Raw genomic sequence first — 16,741 nt, forward strand, 5'->3', positions numbered from 1 at the left:
CAAAAGCCAAGGCTTGCACAACTAGCTAAAGATGCTCCATAAGGGACTTGTATGTTTCTTTTCTTCCTTTCTTGATAAGCATTTAATTACTAGTATGTAGTTAATCGATAACTAAGTTATTTTCAGTTAATCGTTAATCTAGTTATTTTTGATGATCTTGGATATAGTTATTTTCAGTTAATTGTTAATCTAGTTATTTTTGATGATCTTGGATACAGTTATTTTCAGTTAATCGTTAATCTAGTTATTTCTGATGATCTTGGATATAGTTATTTTCAGTTAATCATTAAACTAGCTATATTTTTGATGATCTTGATATGATTATGGTTACTTCAGTTAATTGTTTAATCAGTTAATGTCATATGAAAAGGAATTTCAGTTATCTATTCAATGAATGTTGGAAAATCTTATATAGATTGTCTTTGTTCTTGCTATGAAAAAAACTGTTTGTTACAGAAGACGTCAAAAGTGGAAATCAATTGGGAGAATATTATTCTCAAAGGCAACAATGAAATGTGGTGTCTCAAATCTTATGAAAGATGTCATCCTTTCACTTCTAAATTATAAAAGGAAGATCACTCCAAGCAAGCATTAATACATCATCAAATCATTTCAGAAGGAGAATGGTGATAGGACCCCATAATAAGTAGCTCACCTCGTATGTTTGGCAAGGGCCACATGAGGCCAAGGAGGAATGATGTATCCTCTCTTGGGCCTAGGGTAGGAGTTCAAAGATGGAGAACTTGATAGGATCCCACACTAGGTAGCGCACCTCATATGTATGGCAAGGTCCACACGAGGCCAAGGGAAAACAATGTATTCACTCTTGGGCCTAGGGTAGGAGGTTTCTATGGCACCTCATCAGATCAAGATAGAGGAGAATGGTGATAGGACCCCACTAGGTAGCCCACCTCATATGCATTGCAAGGGCCACATGAGGCCAGGGGGAATGGTGTATCCGCTCTTGGACCAAGGGTTGATTTTCTCATATTTGTTTTTAAAGAAACCGAACAATGACATTATGATTATGAATGAACCCTAACTATGTTGTAGATTTGTACTTATAGATCACATCATTGAAGAAACCCTATGTATGGTAAATCACAACCCTAATCTTGACAATTATAATTTTACGGTGAAATTCTAGGCAATATTAGGGAAGGGACATTACAATAGAATTATAGTATACATTGATCATTAATAATGAAAACCATCATAATTCTTTCTCAATATTCCACATACGTAATCCAAATAATCAATAATCATATTTTATGAATTCAAATAATGGAAAATCTCATAATCATCTAACATCTGAGATCACATGAATTAGTTATTACGGTTAGTTAAAGAGTTGTCAAGGATGTAACACCATCCGACTAGTATAAATAACATTATACCTCAATGGGTGAGGTATTATGCTGATCTAAAGTCTCTTAAGTACTTTGAAAGGGTGTTGCATCAGGTTTGGCAGCAAAAATACTTGAGAACTTTTTTTAATTCATTCTACAAACATCCCAAACTGCACCTTCCCAAAAAAACACTTAAAATCTCCTAAGAATATGTGCCAATCATGAAATAATGATATTCGTATCAGTTTGATATAAAACTTCACGCTTACTCAGATCTGAAACAAAATATTCTGTGCTGTTATGACAGGTACAGCTGCAAAGAACTGCGGAAAATTTTATGAACATTGTTCCTTTCCAACAGAGCATGAGAGTGATCAAACAGGTCCTGGTGGCCCAACAACAAATATTATCAAACCCCAAAACCAAGCACCCTAACTAGCATTTTTCCACATCCTTCTAGAAGATGTATGACCTAGAATTCAAGTGTTATGGCCTAACAATATTAAATAAAGACATAATGAATTCTGCATGGCCTGCAAGTGCAACAACAATAGAATCCCCAAAAAGCTAACAAATGCTTAACTCATTTCCCACAAATGGTGACCAAATGAGATAATATGGCCCGAAGGACATGTAATGCCCTGCCTGGAGATCCTTGGAACAAGGATTCAATACAAGCCAAGATAATTTTTTTTTGAACAAGTATGGATGCACACACTACTCAACATATGAGGATCGCATAGATCTCAACAAAAGACTTAATCCACAATCCCGACAACCAATGAATCTCCAAACGCCACCACTAAATTGACACACACAAACTGAGAAATGAAAACAAAAGACGACAAACAGAACGAAGAATCTAAGATTTGACAAAGCATGGAAAATTAAGTAAACCCAAAGGGTACTTAAAACACCAAAAATTGATCCCCGAAAACTACTGGAGATGCCCCTTGTTTTTCGCACGAGGACCAACAAAAGAAAAAAATCTCGCGCAAGGAAGTGCAGCAAGCCATGTGAGAACATACCTTTCCCACGAGGAAATGTACCGAACGACGCGAGGAAGTACTTGGCCTAGTAGCCAAAATACCCAAAACTGGTGTGGGGTTTCGCTTGAGAAAGTACCAAGAACTTTGCGAGAAAACCCAGCACACCACGTGAACTTTTGCATTCTCGCACGTGAAAGAACAATTTCACGCGAGGATCCAAAACAACAAAACAACAAACATTGAAGTACAAAGCTAAGAAATGAATTTCCTCCACATTGGGGAGTACTGGATCCACAAATCGAGGCATAGGCACTCGAATACTATTACTGCAAGACAGAACTACAACCATCTGAAACATAGCAGTAGAAGAACATACTAAAAGCAACATTGCAGTATACAAAAGCAAGATCGCAATGAACTGAACAACCAAACTAAGTATGCAGTTCCTCCCAGCCGTAATAGCATCATGAGACCTCGAAGGTCCTAGCCATCCCCCATGCGTAACATCCCAAACTACCGACCAGTTGTCAAAGCTATCTCATGAGGATGTCACTACTAAAACGTACAACATAAGAATAAGGAAATCTAACATGCTAGAAGTAAAGCATAAGATAATCCCACAAATCCAACTCATCATCTAACATATGCTAAATATCATAATAGAAGAATGTGTCAATTAAACTATCATCATCTAACATGATATCCAAGCATTCCAATGAAAGTATAAATCACAAGAAAGCATACTCTAGAACCCGAAGTACCAAGTGAAACATAAGCAATGGTCGTATTGGAATAAAGAATCATCTTTGTACACCGGTCCCTAGCAATGGTGAAGGTAGTTACGCTTCCCAATCACATGGAACCCGTAGGTCCACTCCCGCCATGCTGATGGAGACAATGATCCAACCACACACATAAAACACATGTCCATGGCTATCACTCATGCTAGATAGTAAAGAGGATTGAAACCAAGATCATGAGACAATGCAAGTACAATAGGTCACTGGTCAGACACTCTATGGGTCAATTATGCAGGGACTCAATGGAGTGTCACTACTTGTCATCGAGTAGCGCAAGAGTGTCACTACTTGCCATCGAGTAGTGCAAGTCTCAAGCCTTCAATCAACTCCCTCAGGAGGCTAGACTCGCAATGTATCTTTGACCAACTCCTGCAGGAGGTCAGATACTGTGCCTTCGATTAACTCCCTTAGGATGCTAGACACACACACCTTCGATCAACTCCTTTGGGAGGCCAAGTGTTTTAAGATCTTACCTTTCATTAAGTTTAGTACCCATTTATTTATTTAGTTATCACTTGTTAGAACCTCTTCACGTTACCTTGTTGTACACGAGAGAAGCCACTACACACGCCTACCCTAGATACCCATGCTCATCACATGATGAGTGCCCAAAGGCAATGCAAGTTCCCAACCCAAACCCAATGAACATAACTCCATCGTAATACAATCGGGAGTTTGGCCCTTGCAAGTCACTTGACAAATGCACGTGCGCGTGCTCGTGTGTGGCGCACTACCTTTACGAAGGTCATAAAACAAGGGTTGGATGAGAACACAAGAAAAATAACACTCAACCGAATACAACCTCGGGAGTATGGATTCTACACGAATCACAAAGAACAATAAAACCATACATCATGAACTCACTCAACCGGCTTCAATCTGAGAGTATGGATTCTATACAAATCCCAATGATGCAACAAAACCAAACATCATGAACTCGCTCAACCGGCCTCAATCTGGGAGTATGGATTCTAAATGAATCCTAGTGTCCATGAAATAATAACAAGGGTCCAAAAGGAACCATAACACCAGGTATAAAATCACTCAACTAAACACGTCGGGAGTATGGATGCGACACACATTTTAATGCAAACATAAAGATGTAACAATGGTTAGATTGACATCCTATAGATAATCTAAATCCATGACCAACACCATACCAAAAAGACCTGAGAAAATTGGGTGGCACACAAACTAAGGTGAAAAACCTCAAAACTCAAAAACTTTGAAATTAAAAACCATTTGGTCTTAGGGCACAAAAGCCACAAATATCAAATAAAAATTGGGTTTGGAGTCCGTATGCAAAAATGACCAGCATAATGGTGCAAAACCCCAAACCCTCATCTTAGAAAACAGGAAAATGTTTATACCTGCCCAATCGGGTAGAGCTAGCATACAGAAACAAAAGGGAACATTAGTTCTCAGCCTCCTAATAAATGGCTACCAAAAACAAAAGTAGAAATGGAGCTGAAACAATAAAACGGGAGAGCCCTACCTCTTAGCCAAAAGGGCAAAACGGGAATCTGAACCATAAAATGAAAATTTTGTAGAAGTAGCCGAAAATCAAAGCAAGTTAAGGTCTCCTTGAGCTGGATCCAACTAGATCGATCTCGCGACGATCCCAAGCCGGTAGCTCCCACAACGAATATAACAATAATTCCTCATGAAGAGGATTTTGGGTTTTACTCTCAAACTTTCTAATTCAAAAGTGAGAAGTGAGGAATTAAATTTCTTTTTGGATACTTATTCACTTTTCGAATGAATAGAGGATTAGGGCAAATAACTAGGTAACCTAGTTAAATCCTGAATCAACTCAAACGAAAATAAGCTATTCCAAGTAATTGGATTTCATCTATGGCAAAGCTGCCAGAAATTAAAATTAAATAAAATAAATTCCGAAATTCCCTTAAACCAAAATCACATAATTCCTTAACAACTTTCGTGACAAATGTGAACCTCTAAATGCATAGACACGTTCACAGGTCTAGTCACAATGCAAATGAGTCTGGATTTAATGAAATCATTGGAAGGTTTAACTTAACATTTAAACAAGATACGTCGACCATACAGAGACGACATTGGTTAAATATGAACAACTGAATCACTAACTCCACGTTCCACTGCTAGGGATATAAATCCTGCACATTAAACAACACAATCAAGTGCAATTGCATATAATAATATAGCCGAAGCGATAAATGCATTAAATCACCTAATTTAACCATTTATTTAATTGTATTGAAATAATCCATTTACATCACTCACTTTTGCATAAAGCATCACAAAGCAATATCACCAAGTTTGCATCCATTAGGATGACTTACACAAATCTATTGGGAGAGGCACTATAGTACAAGCTGTAGAACTTACATTAAGTTCCTAAAATTGACTCAAAGTCACACTCCATCAAAGCTTCACAATCTTTTGTTAATATTTTGACTAAAATTGAAGATGAACAAAAAAGAAAGTGTTAATGTTATAGTTTAGTCGGATAATGATGAATTGTGATTACAAATGAAATGTAATATATACAATTCTATTTTACATTATATTTATATAAATTGACATACACACACACACACACACACAATCTACTTTATCATTCATTTAATTTTATTTGATGTCAAATCATTAAATTCGACTAACCTAACATAACAAAATTTAGTGATTGTATGAAAATCACGATGGTCATATTATATTGGTTTTACCGATTGAATGGAGGGAGACATGTCACTAAATGGACGTGCCTCCCACGTAGGAGACACGTCCATTCAGGGACAGGTCTCCAAAACTCTCCCCATAAATCTGCGGTCGATTGTACCAATCTGACATTAAACACATTTAATTCAAAAAGTCTTCAGTCGCTGGTTATTGGTCAACAACGCTTCCTTTAATTGTAATTCACATTTACTGTTTTTAAATTTTTTATACTTAGTTCTGTCAATCATGTCAGACAGGACTGACATCGTGCAGAGGCTGAAAGTATATCAACGTATATATTGAAATCAGTGATTCAAAGGTTTTATAAAGTATATCAACATATAAATTGAAATTGGTGTTTCAAAGGTTTATTAATATATAAACCTTTTTTATGTATGTTGATCTAAAATTCTGTCAAAGGGATTAAGGAATAATTGGATTAATCTGTAATTCAGTAAATTGAAATTTGAAGTTTAAATAGAATCTGATCATAAGATTTTAAGAGATAGAATAGGAACAATAAGACACAACATTTATCCTGGGAAAACCCTCCAATTTGAGGGGAAAAACCCAGCGACACCAAAAAAATATTTCTTTTATTATGCAAATACAGAAGTCTGAATTACAATTTTGCAAAAAAAACACATGTCCGTTCAATCTTTATCTATATGGATTACTCCTAAAGAACGTATAAATCTGCCTCGACCCTTTCCTGTTACAAAGTGCAGACTCCTTTGTTGTCTTGACTGTTCAATATCCACACATGGTCTCGCTCATTAGCTAACACTGGAGAGTCTTCATGATCTTCAAAAGATGTGACTCTTCATATGAAAGTCCGTTTATAAATGAAGACTTTTTGTAGCCTCATCATGTTAAAGGATTAGATAATGCAGTAGCAAATATCTCAAATTCAATGATATAATCCTAGATTCCCAGATATCTCCTGCAGCTACCAAACTTTAACTCTCATTTGCAGGTTTCATGTTATGATGATAAACTCCCTCTTAGCAAAGGAGATATCATTTGCAGTTTTAAAGTCATCATGACAAAGACAATGGCTAATTCATGTGTGTCAGCAAAAAAACTTTATTAGGGATTCTCTCTATGTGATTTTGTCATCGCAACATGAAATTCACCACGGCTACTCCTAGAGGGTGAAAAACACAAAAGTTAAGTCATGGAGTCTCTCACATGATATCCACCATGGGTACTCCCACAGGGTGGATCTGCCATGGCTACATATAGAGCGCGAAACAAGGGCTTTCACCTCAAACTTCTCTTGAAAGAAGAAGGCATTAACAAGGGCTTGCATCTCAAACTTCTTTGGCAAAGCAAAATGCATTAACAAGGGCTTACACCTCAAACCAACAAGGCTTGCACCTTATACTTCTTTAACAAAGAAGTATGCATTAACAAGTGTTTTCACCTCAAATTTATCTCTCAGAGACAAATGCATTTCAAGAACTTTCACCTCAAATTTCTCTATCTCAGAGAAAAACACATTAGAGTACACAATAAGAACAATCGAATGCCGAGACTTCCTTTCAACAAGAGCGACATTTCCGCAACTAAATTATCACAATAAATTACAAAAGACTTCAATGCTTGACCAAACAAGGATATTTTGCAGTCGAACTACTACACAAGCTTGTAAATCCTCTACAAAGTTCTTAGCACTCTCCATCTTCCACTCAACCTCCCTCTAAATCTTCAAGCACTTGCATCAATTTGACTTCCTTATACAAGATTACCTAAAATTTATGGCTTAGGGGAATGGTTTTCAAAACACAACTCTACGACTTCTGACATACTCAAATTCAATACTATCCTCGTCTACCTCATTCTAGATCACCCTAATTTGGAGCTACCAATTTGAAATTCAATTTGACTGTGCAAATTTGTTCTCTGCAATTAAAGAGGCCCCCTCTGAAATATCATTTCTTTCTCTTCGAAGAAACAAATCATAATGACAAACTATTTAGGTTCTTCCTCTTTAATGATGTTATGTGTCACCAATTCAGTCCCATGGTTGCATGCAGTGCCCTCATGTTCATTTCTACAGCCTGTGTGACTTCGCATGTAATCTCTCATCATCCTATTGCTTCTCAATCCGTCCTAGAAGCATTTTTTTAGAGAGATTAGTAATAGACTCAACTGATGTCCCACAAAGAAACATTCAAACTAATGCTAGAAGCATACAAGATTCATTCTTCACTATGTTATTGCATAAATTAACTACATAAAATTCATAAACAATATTCAAAGGTATAATAAAAAATACTTATCTTTTTATTGTCTAATATTCCTCAAGATAGATCTCAGCACACAAGGGATCTTGAACTGCTATGATTCTTCAATTATCCTGAGAGTCTCACAAATAATTTCTTTTGCCTTGGATTTGTCTTGGAAGCTCACGCCTCAATATGGCACGTCCAAAATAATTATTTGACTTTTCTAGCAAAACTAGTAATTCCCTCTCTACGATTTCTATTCAGTCCCTAGGTAAATTGATGTCTCCATTCACTCCCACTATTGTAGCTAAGTCTCAAAAGTTCGCTCTATTTCCCAACCATCAAGCACCAAACTTCCCATGATTTTCCCAAATATTTGTGTGTTAGGGTCTCTATTGTTGGTTTTTTTTGTTGTATATTCTTAACATACCAATTTACTAAGCTGAAAAATAGAGAACATATTCTAAGATTATAATTGACTTTCATAATAGAATGACATAAGGTAGTTTTTATCCACTACATCAGTTAGGAAAGAACTATAAACTGAATTCATTTTACAAGGATAAGAAATCAGAATTAAAGCATCGACTATATCCATTTTATATGAAAGAAAACTACTATAACTTCCATAATCAACTTCTATAATTACATTTTGAATGAAACTAATAATCAAACTATATATACGATTATGCATTTCAAATAAACATGTAAAGTCTGTACTATTACGATAATAGATACTTTCTATTAGCTCTATTTAGTATCTAATGGTTATCATTTGTAATCCTCTATAAATATTAGAATGTTTCAAATATTTAGTTTTCTATTTCTAGAATAGAATGTTTCTGTTCTTTACGATTGTTTCTTAAGGAAACATCCTTCAGTCTCTTGTATAAATTGATCTCTTGATCACTGTTAATAACAAGAAAATATTTTCCAATTACTTCGTAATATGGTCTCAGAGCCAATACTCTAAATTTTTTTTGAAAATAATTATAATTTCTTGGTTGAAATTATCTGCCTTTTATATTCGAAATTATTTACACGCATATTTGCTTCCAACTCTCTCTATAATCTGACTAGGGTTTACATTTTGAGAGATTTGAATCTGCCAACTTTTGGTTCGGTTCTACAACCCATTTCTATCTAGATCCATCTATTTTTTCTGCACAATTCTTGTTACAAGATTCAAGAAGAGTTGGCAGATTAACGGATTTCCGGATGATTGATTGATTAACAGAGGAACAAATGTGTTCCTTATAAAGAATTACAAGGACGTTGTTGCTAAAAGAAACAACGTAGACTGAAGACGGAATTAGAAACAAAACTAGAGACAGGATAGGAAACATTCCTATAATAGGATAGGAAACATTCCTATCTAGACTGAAAGATGGACTACAGACAAGTAGTTGACTATTATAGAAAGTGTAAGATATTATCTTAACACCCTCCCTTAATGGTCAACGTACGGATGTCGGAACATTCTGTGATAACTGAGACCCTCCCTGGATCTACAGAATGTTGAAACCAAGAAGCTTTGCCAGAAGAGTGCTATGACTCAAAATAAGTTGCAATTACAAAACTTAGTTTTTGTGGAAAAAATGGTAAAACCCAGAATCTCACACAACCTTGCGTATTACAGACAACTTGAAATTATTTTTGAGGAGAAAATCAACAAACCCAGAAAAACAGAAACAAATTTAGAAGGCGAAAAATGCAGCTTCGCCTTGATCAAGAAGCTCGACAACTTGTGTTGTTGGCTGGGAAGCATCTTGCCTTGCTTGGGCAGCCAAACGTTTCCGGCACTCGAATTTCATATGGCCGAACTTGTGACAGTAATTACATTGTACATTTTGCTTCGTAGAGCCATCCAAGGATTGAGCAGAAGGTTGATGCTGGGAAGGTTGAGAAGACTAATGGTTGCCAATGTTTTGTTAAAAGGATTTTGCAGCAAAGGCTTGCTCAGTGGAGGTGGAACTAGAGCTGCTACCAAACTGTTGTTTCCACCGATCTTGCTGAAGCAGCAGGGTGCAGAGATCAGTGAACTTTAGATCAACACCAGTAGATGTGATGTTGAGAGTCTCGATGAAATGCTCATAGGATTTTGGTAAACTCCGAAGAGTGATTACCACAATATCCTCTTCCTCCATCTTGCGACCGATGGTAACTCATCACGGATTTCCTGAATCTGATTCAGGTGTGCTTGGAGCGAGGTGCGCTCATCCATGACAATAGAAAACAGAGTGTTTTTCAGAAAGAAGGCTCTGCTCTTGTCAGAAGTCTCATGAAGACCTTTTAGATGTGTCCAGATTTCAGCAGTTGTCTTGCCGGATGGAATCTGAGAAATCTGTTCATCAGCTACGGATAGTTTAGAAGCATTACTGCCTCTCGATTGTTCAGATCCCATGTATCTTGATCAGGACCCGGAGACGTCGGACGCTGCGTAACACCCAGAACAAGTTGAGCGGTGTTGCGATATTCGAAGATTGCGATGATGCGCTGCTTCCAGGTTCCATAATTGCGACCATTGAATTTGGAATTATGTTCGAGCAAAATATTTGTCAGAGATGCCATGGCACGTTTTTCAATGAAAATTGTGAAAATCTGTGAAGACACGTTCTTCGAAGCAAAAATACGAAAGACCCACAAGAATCAGAGAATGACCCAGAAGAGAGCTTGAAAAACCCAAAAGGAATCTGCTGTTGTTTTCTAGATCTGTTGGCTCGAAAATTGAGGCACAAAAATCGAGGCACCCAGAAAAAATGGACGACAACCCAGTTGAGCTCTCGAAAAACCCATCAAGAATCTGCAAACAAAATATTTTTTCGACCCCAAAAATTAGGGTTTCGAGCAAAACCCTAGTCGGTGGATTTGAAGGTCGGATTTGCAGGAAAAAATGGCAGATTTGGATAAATGAACACCTGAAAAAAAGGAAGAAATGCTGGCAAAGAGGGTCGTGAATGCTTCAGCAGTGATCTTCGGCGTTCGAGATAGTCGTTTTCTGCAGGCGTTTTGCAAGTCTAGAAAATCGCGTCGTTTTCTGCATACATTTGTTCAGATTTGCGCTGCCATGTGACGCGATTGCATGAGGAGACAAGGTCGCCAGTGGAGGAAGGATGCTTGCAGGCCGCAAATCTCAAAAAAAACACCAGGAAAAGAAATCCGTGATTTCAAAAAAACGCCCAGAAAAATATCCGCAGGTCTGCCAGAAAAAATCCGCGAGTTTCAAAAATCTCAGACAAAAAGCTATTATGAAAATCTCAGGGTTTTTAGATTAGGAAGCAAGGTTCACATAATAATTTCGAAAATTGGCTTTGATAATTTCAGAAAAGAAATTATAATTTTCGAAAAAATTAAGAAAGATGCTCTGATACCATGTTACAAGATTCAAGAAGAGTTGGCAGATTAACGGATTTTCGGATGATTGATTAATTAACAGAGGAACAAATGTGTTCCTTATAAAGAATTACAAGGACGTTGTTGCTAAAAGAATAAACGTAGACTGAAGACGGAATTAGAAACAAAACTAGAGACAGGATAGGAAACATTCCTATAATAGGATAGGAAACATTCCTATTTAGACTGAAAGATGGACTACAGACAAGTAGTTGACTATTATAGAAAGTATAAGATATTATCTTAACTGCCATTTTTTGTGATTTTTTGTAGCAAGGCCGTTTTTGTTCAAAACTCTAATTTTCGAGTTTAGATTTTTTTTCTAATTTCAGAGTTTTGAGTGTGTTTTTCGAGAGCTCAATTGGGTTGTCAGATTTGTTGGGTGCCTCAATTTCTGTGCCTTGATTTTCGAGCTCGTTGATTGAGAAACTGACAACATATTCTATTTGGGGTTTTTCGAGCTCTCTTTTGGGTCACCCTTCAAATTTTCTCGGTCTACTTTTTGAGGTTTGCATGTACTTGCATGTTGTTTGCATTTGCTGCTTTACCATGCAAAGTCTCGTGTTTTGTGTCCCTTAAAAATCCTGATGGGTTTTCATAATTTTTTTCCTAAAAAAAAATTTTTGATAGGTTTTCATATTTTTTCCCCAAATTTTTTTTATGGGTTTCTATAAATTTTCCTTTAAAAATTTCTGATTCTGTAATTTACAAAGTTGTGTGGGATTCCTTTGTGGGTTTGTAATTTTTCCTCAAAAATTATCTGTTGGGTTTTATCGTTTTCCCTAAACAAAAAAAAACGAGGCTTTGTAATGTTGGGTTTTGATTGATTTTTCACCACAAAAATCATGTTGGCTTTTGATTGATTTTTCACCTCAAAAATCATGGCTTTTTGCAGTTTGTTTTGGAGCATTATGCTCATTTGCAAAATCTTGTAGCATTATCCAAAATACCATCAACAGTCTTCTCGGTAGTCATCCTCTGCTTCAGATTCAAAAGGCTCCCGAAAGGAAAACATTCAATGCAAAAATTGCCACAAGTTTGGGCACATGAAGGTTGAATGTTGGAAGCACTTAGCTGACCTATCTAAGCAATCTCATTCGTAGCCCAAAGCGACCAATGCAGAGCACCTTGAGCAGACAGAACTTGCCTTTTACGTTTTTTAACAACTCCATGCTCTGGATCGATTAACCATTAAGCGAGGGTATTACGATAATAGATAGTTTCTATTAGCTTTGTTTAGTATCTAATGGTTATCTATTTTAATCTTTTGTAAATATTAGAATGTTTCTAATATTTAGTTTTTTGTTTCTAGAATAGAATGTTTCTATTCTTTACGATTGTTTCTTAAGGAAATATTGTTTAGTCTCTTGTATAAATTGATCTCTTGATCACTGTTAATAACAAACAAGTATTTTCCAATTACTTTGTAATACATACAAGCAAAAGATAAAGAATTCATACATCTATTGAAATAACTGTTAATGTGTTGTACAAGCCTCGACATTTGGTGAAGAGGAGAAGCATTGACATAGGCTTAACCTCTCAACTGCGGACCTTAACATATCCTCACACAATGTCTTAGGAGAAAGGCCCTCCCTACCTTGGAATTAGGCTTGGGGTACCATAGTTCTGCTAAAGAGTATTAAGAATTCCGATAAAACATCAGCACTGGCTTCCATTATACATAATAGTTCTTTTATCCATGCATATTGGGTGCAAGTACAGACCTGCAGAGTCAGACCCGAAGTGACTCTATTATGATTGTTGAACAAATACTTGTATAATGCATTAATACAAACATCCTTTTAAATTTTGAAAGATATGAGAAGTTTTTTGTTACTGATGTTTGGCCTTGATCGAGACTTCCTTCTTGTAACCGATGAAGCCATTGGAGGCATTATTTTACACTCCCCATGACTAAGGACAAGCTGACGGTAAATTATTTTTCTTCCTCATGTGATTGCTTTGAGCCGAAGCTCTTCCTCTTTCGATAACTCTTTATGTAGACAAACATTATTCTTGGATCATATTACAATACCTCAACTGTAGTATTGGCCACGCTTTTGACAATATTCCCGTGTTGGAGCTGTGTTGTTAGATCACGACAACAGATTCTAAATTTGCATTTCAGATCATGAAATCATTTCGCAAGTCTTATTTCATATTTCATATGCTATGTCTTTTACGATGCATTCTTTTTAGATGAATTCCACTATGCAATGAAGGAACATTATGATAATGTGTATCCAAGCAAGCAAGCAAGAAGCATAAAAAAGATTCATCATGCCACCATGATATCTTTCATGGCTAAGAGGGTAAGAATTAGTAATGTTTGATTTACCAGAATGAGCCCGATGATTTTAATATGCAAGACATATAAATCCGAGCCGTTGAGTGACTCTCCGCGTCAACCTAGTGGGGTCAGAACTTAATGTCCTATGAATGGTTGGCATTCCCATTTAGAATTCCACCAGCCATTTTAATAAAAGAAAATTGTTGATAAATATAATAGGCGGTATCCTATGTTGCTATAAAGTGATAATTTATTATCAAATTTACTCTTAATTATAATCTATGTTCGAGTGTTTTAAATAACAAAGTCCTCTCATTAATCAGACTCTGAAATTACTGAGAGGTGGGGGTGAATTAGTAATCTACCACAAATCAATATTTAGATCTGATAAAACTTATCCTTTAAACAACATCATAACTAACAGAACACGTGGTCAAACTAAGAGTATACTTCCTCATCTCATCAGCATCAGTTATGCCATTAGTATCTATATTTACATATACATATATACATATATATGTATATATACAAACATACATACATACAGACATAGATATAAGCATATATACATAGATATATACATATACATATACACACACACACACACACATACATATACATATACATATACAGTTGATATGATATAGCATAATATTCTATTTGAACAATAAAACAAAGCATGTTTTGAACTAAGTTCTACTCGGTGACATGGCTTCTATCCAACTTTAGGACTGCTGTCAAAAGACTCAGTGTCATCAATAGACCCCCTGTGATCCTTATCCAGACATATGTATACCACCTAGTTCGCACTAGTCCATATCTAGTCAATACTTATCATTTCCCAAAATCCAAGTTTGCCCCCCACCTGCCTTCCCAGTGATACTTTCCATGACCCTTTTCCTTGGAGGAGAAACCATTCCTGCATCCATTTGTCAAGAAAAAATAGTAGTCAGTCCATAATAATAGATATTCCAACATTAATATATTTATATAAAACAATCAAATTACATTATTCGAGATAGGAACAAAATCATCAAATTATTCCTTCTGCAATATCTGAACTAGTGTTCCATGAAAGCAGGAAATGAAAACCATTTACCATCTAAGGCGTCAATTTAATCAAACCCACTGTTTTTTATACTCAAATACCACATAAAGCATCCATACAAATAAAACTATTGTTTTACGAAAACCAAATACCATTTAGGGCATCAATATAAACAAAACCATGGTTTACGGAAACCAGATATTATCTAGTGTATCAGTCTAATCAAGCATCAAACGTTTCAGTAGTCAGGAGGAATCTGACAGATTATTTCTCAAATCTGAAACTAGACTTGAGAGAGTTTTTGTCCTCTAAAGATTGTGGAAGAACTCTCAGATTCAATCCAACAACATGATTGTATCAGTCAACATTGTATGCAACAATGAGATCTAATGCCCCCTTTTATAGCTTTTTGGAGAGAAAATCTAATTTGAAATTACAAAATTATTCATTTTCCCACCCAAACAACTTTTTAAAAGATTAATAAACTTTTTCATTTGTAAAAGCCCATTATTTCACCTTGACTGTAACTTAAGAACTAAATAATTATAAGAATGAATGGTTTCTAAATGTTCCCTTTTCATTGAACTTTTTGATACTTGTGCTGTTTCAACAAACAATAGTTCCTACAATTTCTGGCATTTCATTTAGATGGAATTTAAGAATTGCGAATTGGTGTGAGGGTTCTATGTAGAGAGCAGTATGATATCTAGCAACTTTGAAAATTGAACTTGTAAAAGTTAATTATTTGATAGTATTTATGCAATTAAATATTTTGTTATATTAAAGACATGATTGGAATGCACCATTTTGAAGTTTTCCTAGTTTTTTCTCCTCACTTTTAATGACATTATTATTATTTCACCTGATTGCCTTAGACTCTGATGTTATTGCATTATAATTGGCAGAAGTCATTTCAACCTCTCTGAAACTGAGCTTTTTGTGTATATTTGGTTTATGAAAGATTATCATATGTTTGTGTTAGAAAACTTCTTATCTAGTGAGAAATAGAATAAATGTCCCACACAACTTATGTTTATGAATTTTTTTGCAGGATTAATGGTTTTACCTTTGCAGAATTCAACAGAGAAGAACAAGTGAAACAATGAATGTCAAAGGAACACTAGAAATTTGGAAAATGGGAATAGTTAAATACTCAAATTCTCTAAAACTTCAAGAAGAACTTGTTAATAAGAGGCGGATGGGAATAATTCCAAATACACTCTTATCTTTGCAACACCCTCCCACGTACACACTTGGAAAGCGGAAAACAGATCATAATTTGCTTGTTTCTCAAACTGATCTTAAAAACATTGGAGCTGAGATACATTACACCCAAAGAGGTGGAGATGTAACTTTTCATGGACCTCGACAAGCAATTTTGTACCCAATCATCTCTCTCAGAGAATTTGGACTTGGTGCCAGAAGATATATTGAAAATTTAGAGAATACCATGATCAAATTGGCATTGTTATATGGGATTGAAGCTCGGCGTGGCATGAAAGGAGAAACGGGGGTTTGGGTCTCAAATAGAAAGATAGGTGCTATTGGAGTAAGAATATCTTCAGGTATTACTTCTCATGGTTTGGCATTCAATATAGACCCAGATTTGAGTTTCTACTCACATATTGTACCTTGTGGTATTCCTGACAAAGAAGTAACTTCTTTTAGAAAAGAATTTCAGATGCCATTTCCAGAAGAGACTGCGATTACAGATCATCTTCTTGAGTGCTTCATTGATGTCTTTGGCTTTCAAGATGTAATATTCAAAGATGGTATATCTGTTCTAGATCATATTGAAGAATCGAATTAAGTTATTTTTTGCTTTCATTCACTTCCAGTAAAATCTATCTTTATCTTCTTTTATGGTTAACTTGTTTGCATGTGTCCATGTGGGAATACTTCTCTGAATCTGAGTGGAATCACATTTTATGATTTTTG

At 35.7% G+C, this 16,741-nt stretch overlaps 1 protein-coding gene across 4 annotated transcripts in view; it reads left to right on the top strand.

The window, feature by feature from the left end:
- Positions 1-16,673, top strand: part of LIP2 (lipoyltransferase 2) — a 62,235-nt gene extending 45,562 nt beyond the window's left edge. For all 4 annotated transcript variants that reach the window (XM_089805501.1, XM_089805499.1, XM_089805500.1 and 1 more), the window contains one exon: positions 15,855-16,673. In XM_089805501.1, the coding sequence (XP_089661627.1) occupies positions 15,906-16,613 (708 nt within the window). In that variant the 5' untranslated portion in view covers positions 15,855-15,905 and the 3' untranslated portion in view covers positions 16,614-16,673. The remainder of the gene's footprint in view (positions 1-15,854) is intronic.
- The last annotated feature ends 68 nt before the right edge of the window (positions 16,674-16,741 follow it).

This window comes from Cupressus sempervirens, chromosome 10 (genome assembly GCF_028749045.1).
Source record: "Cupressus sempervirens isolate cs-2001-9-10 chromosome 10, ASM2874904v1, whole genome shotgun sequence".
NCBI lineage: Eukaryota > Viridiplantae > Streptophyta > Pinopsida > Cupressales > Cupressaceae > Cupressus > Cupressus sempervirens.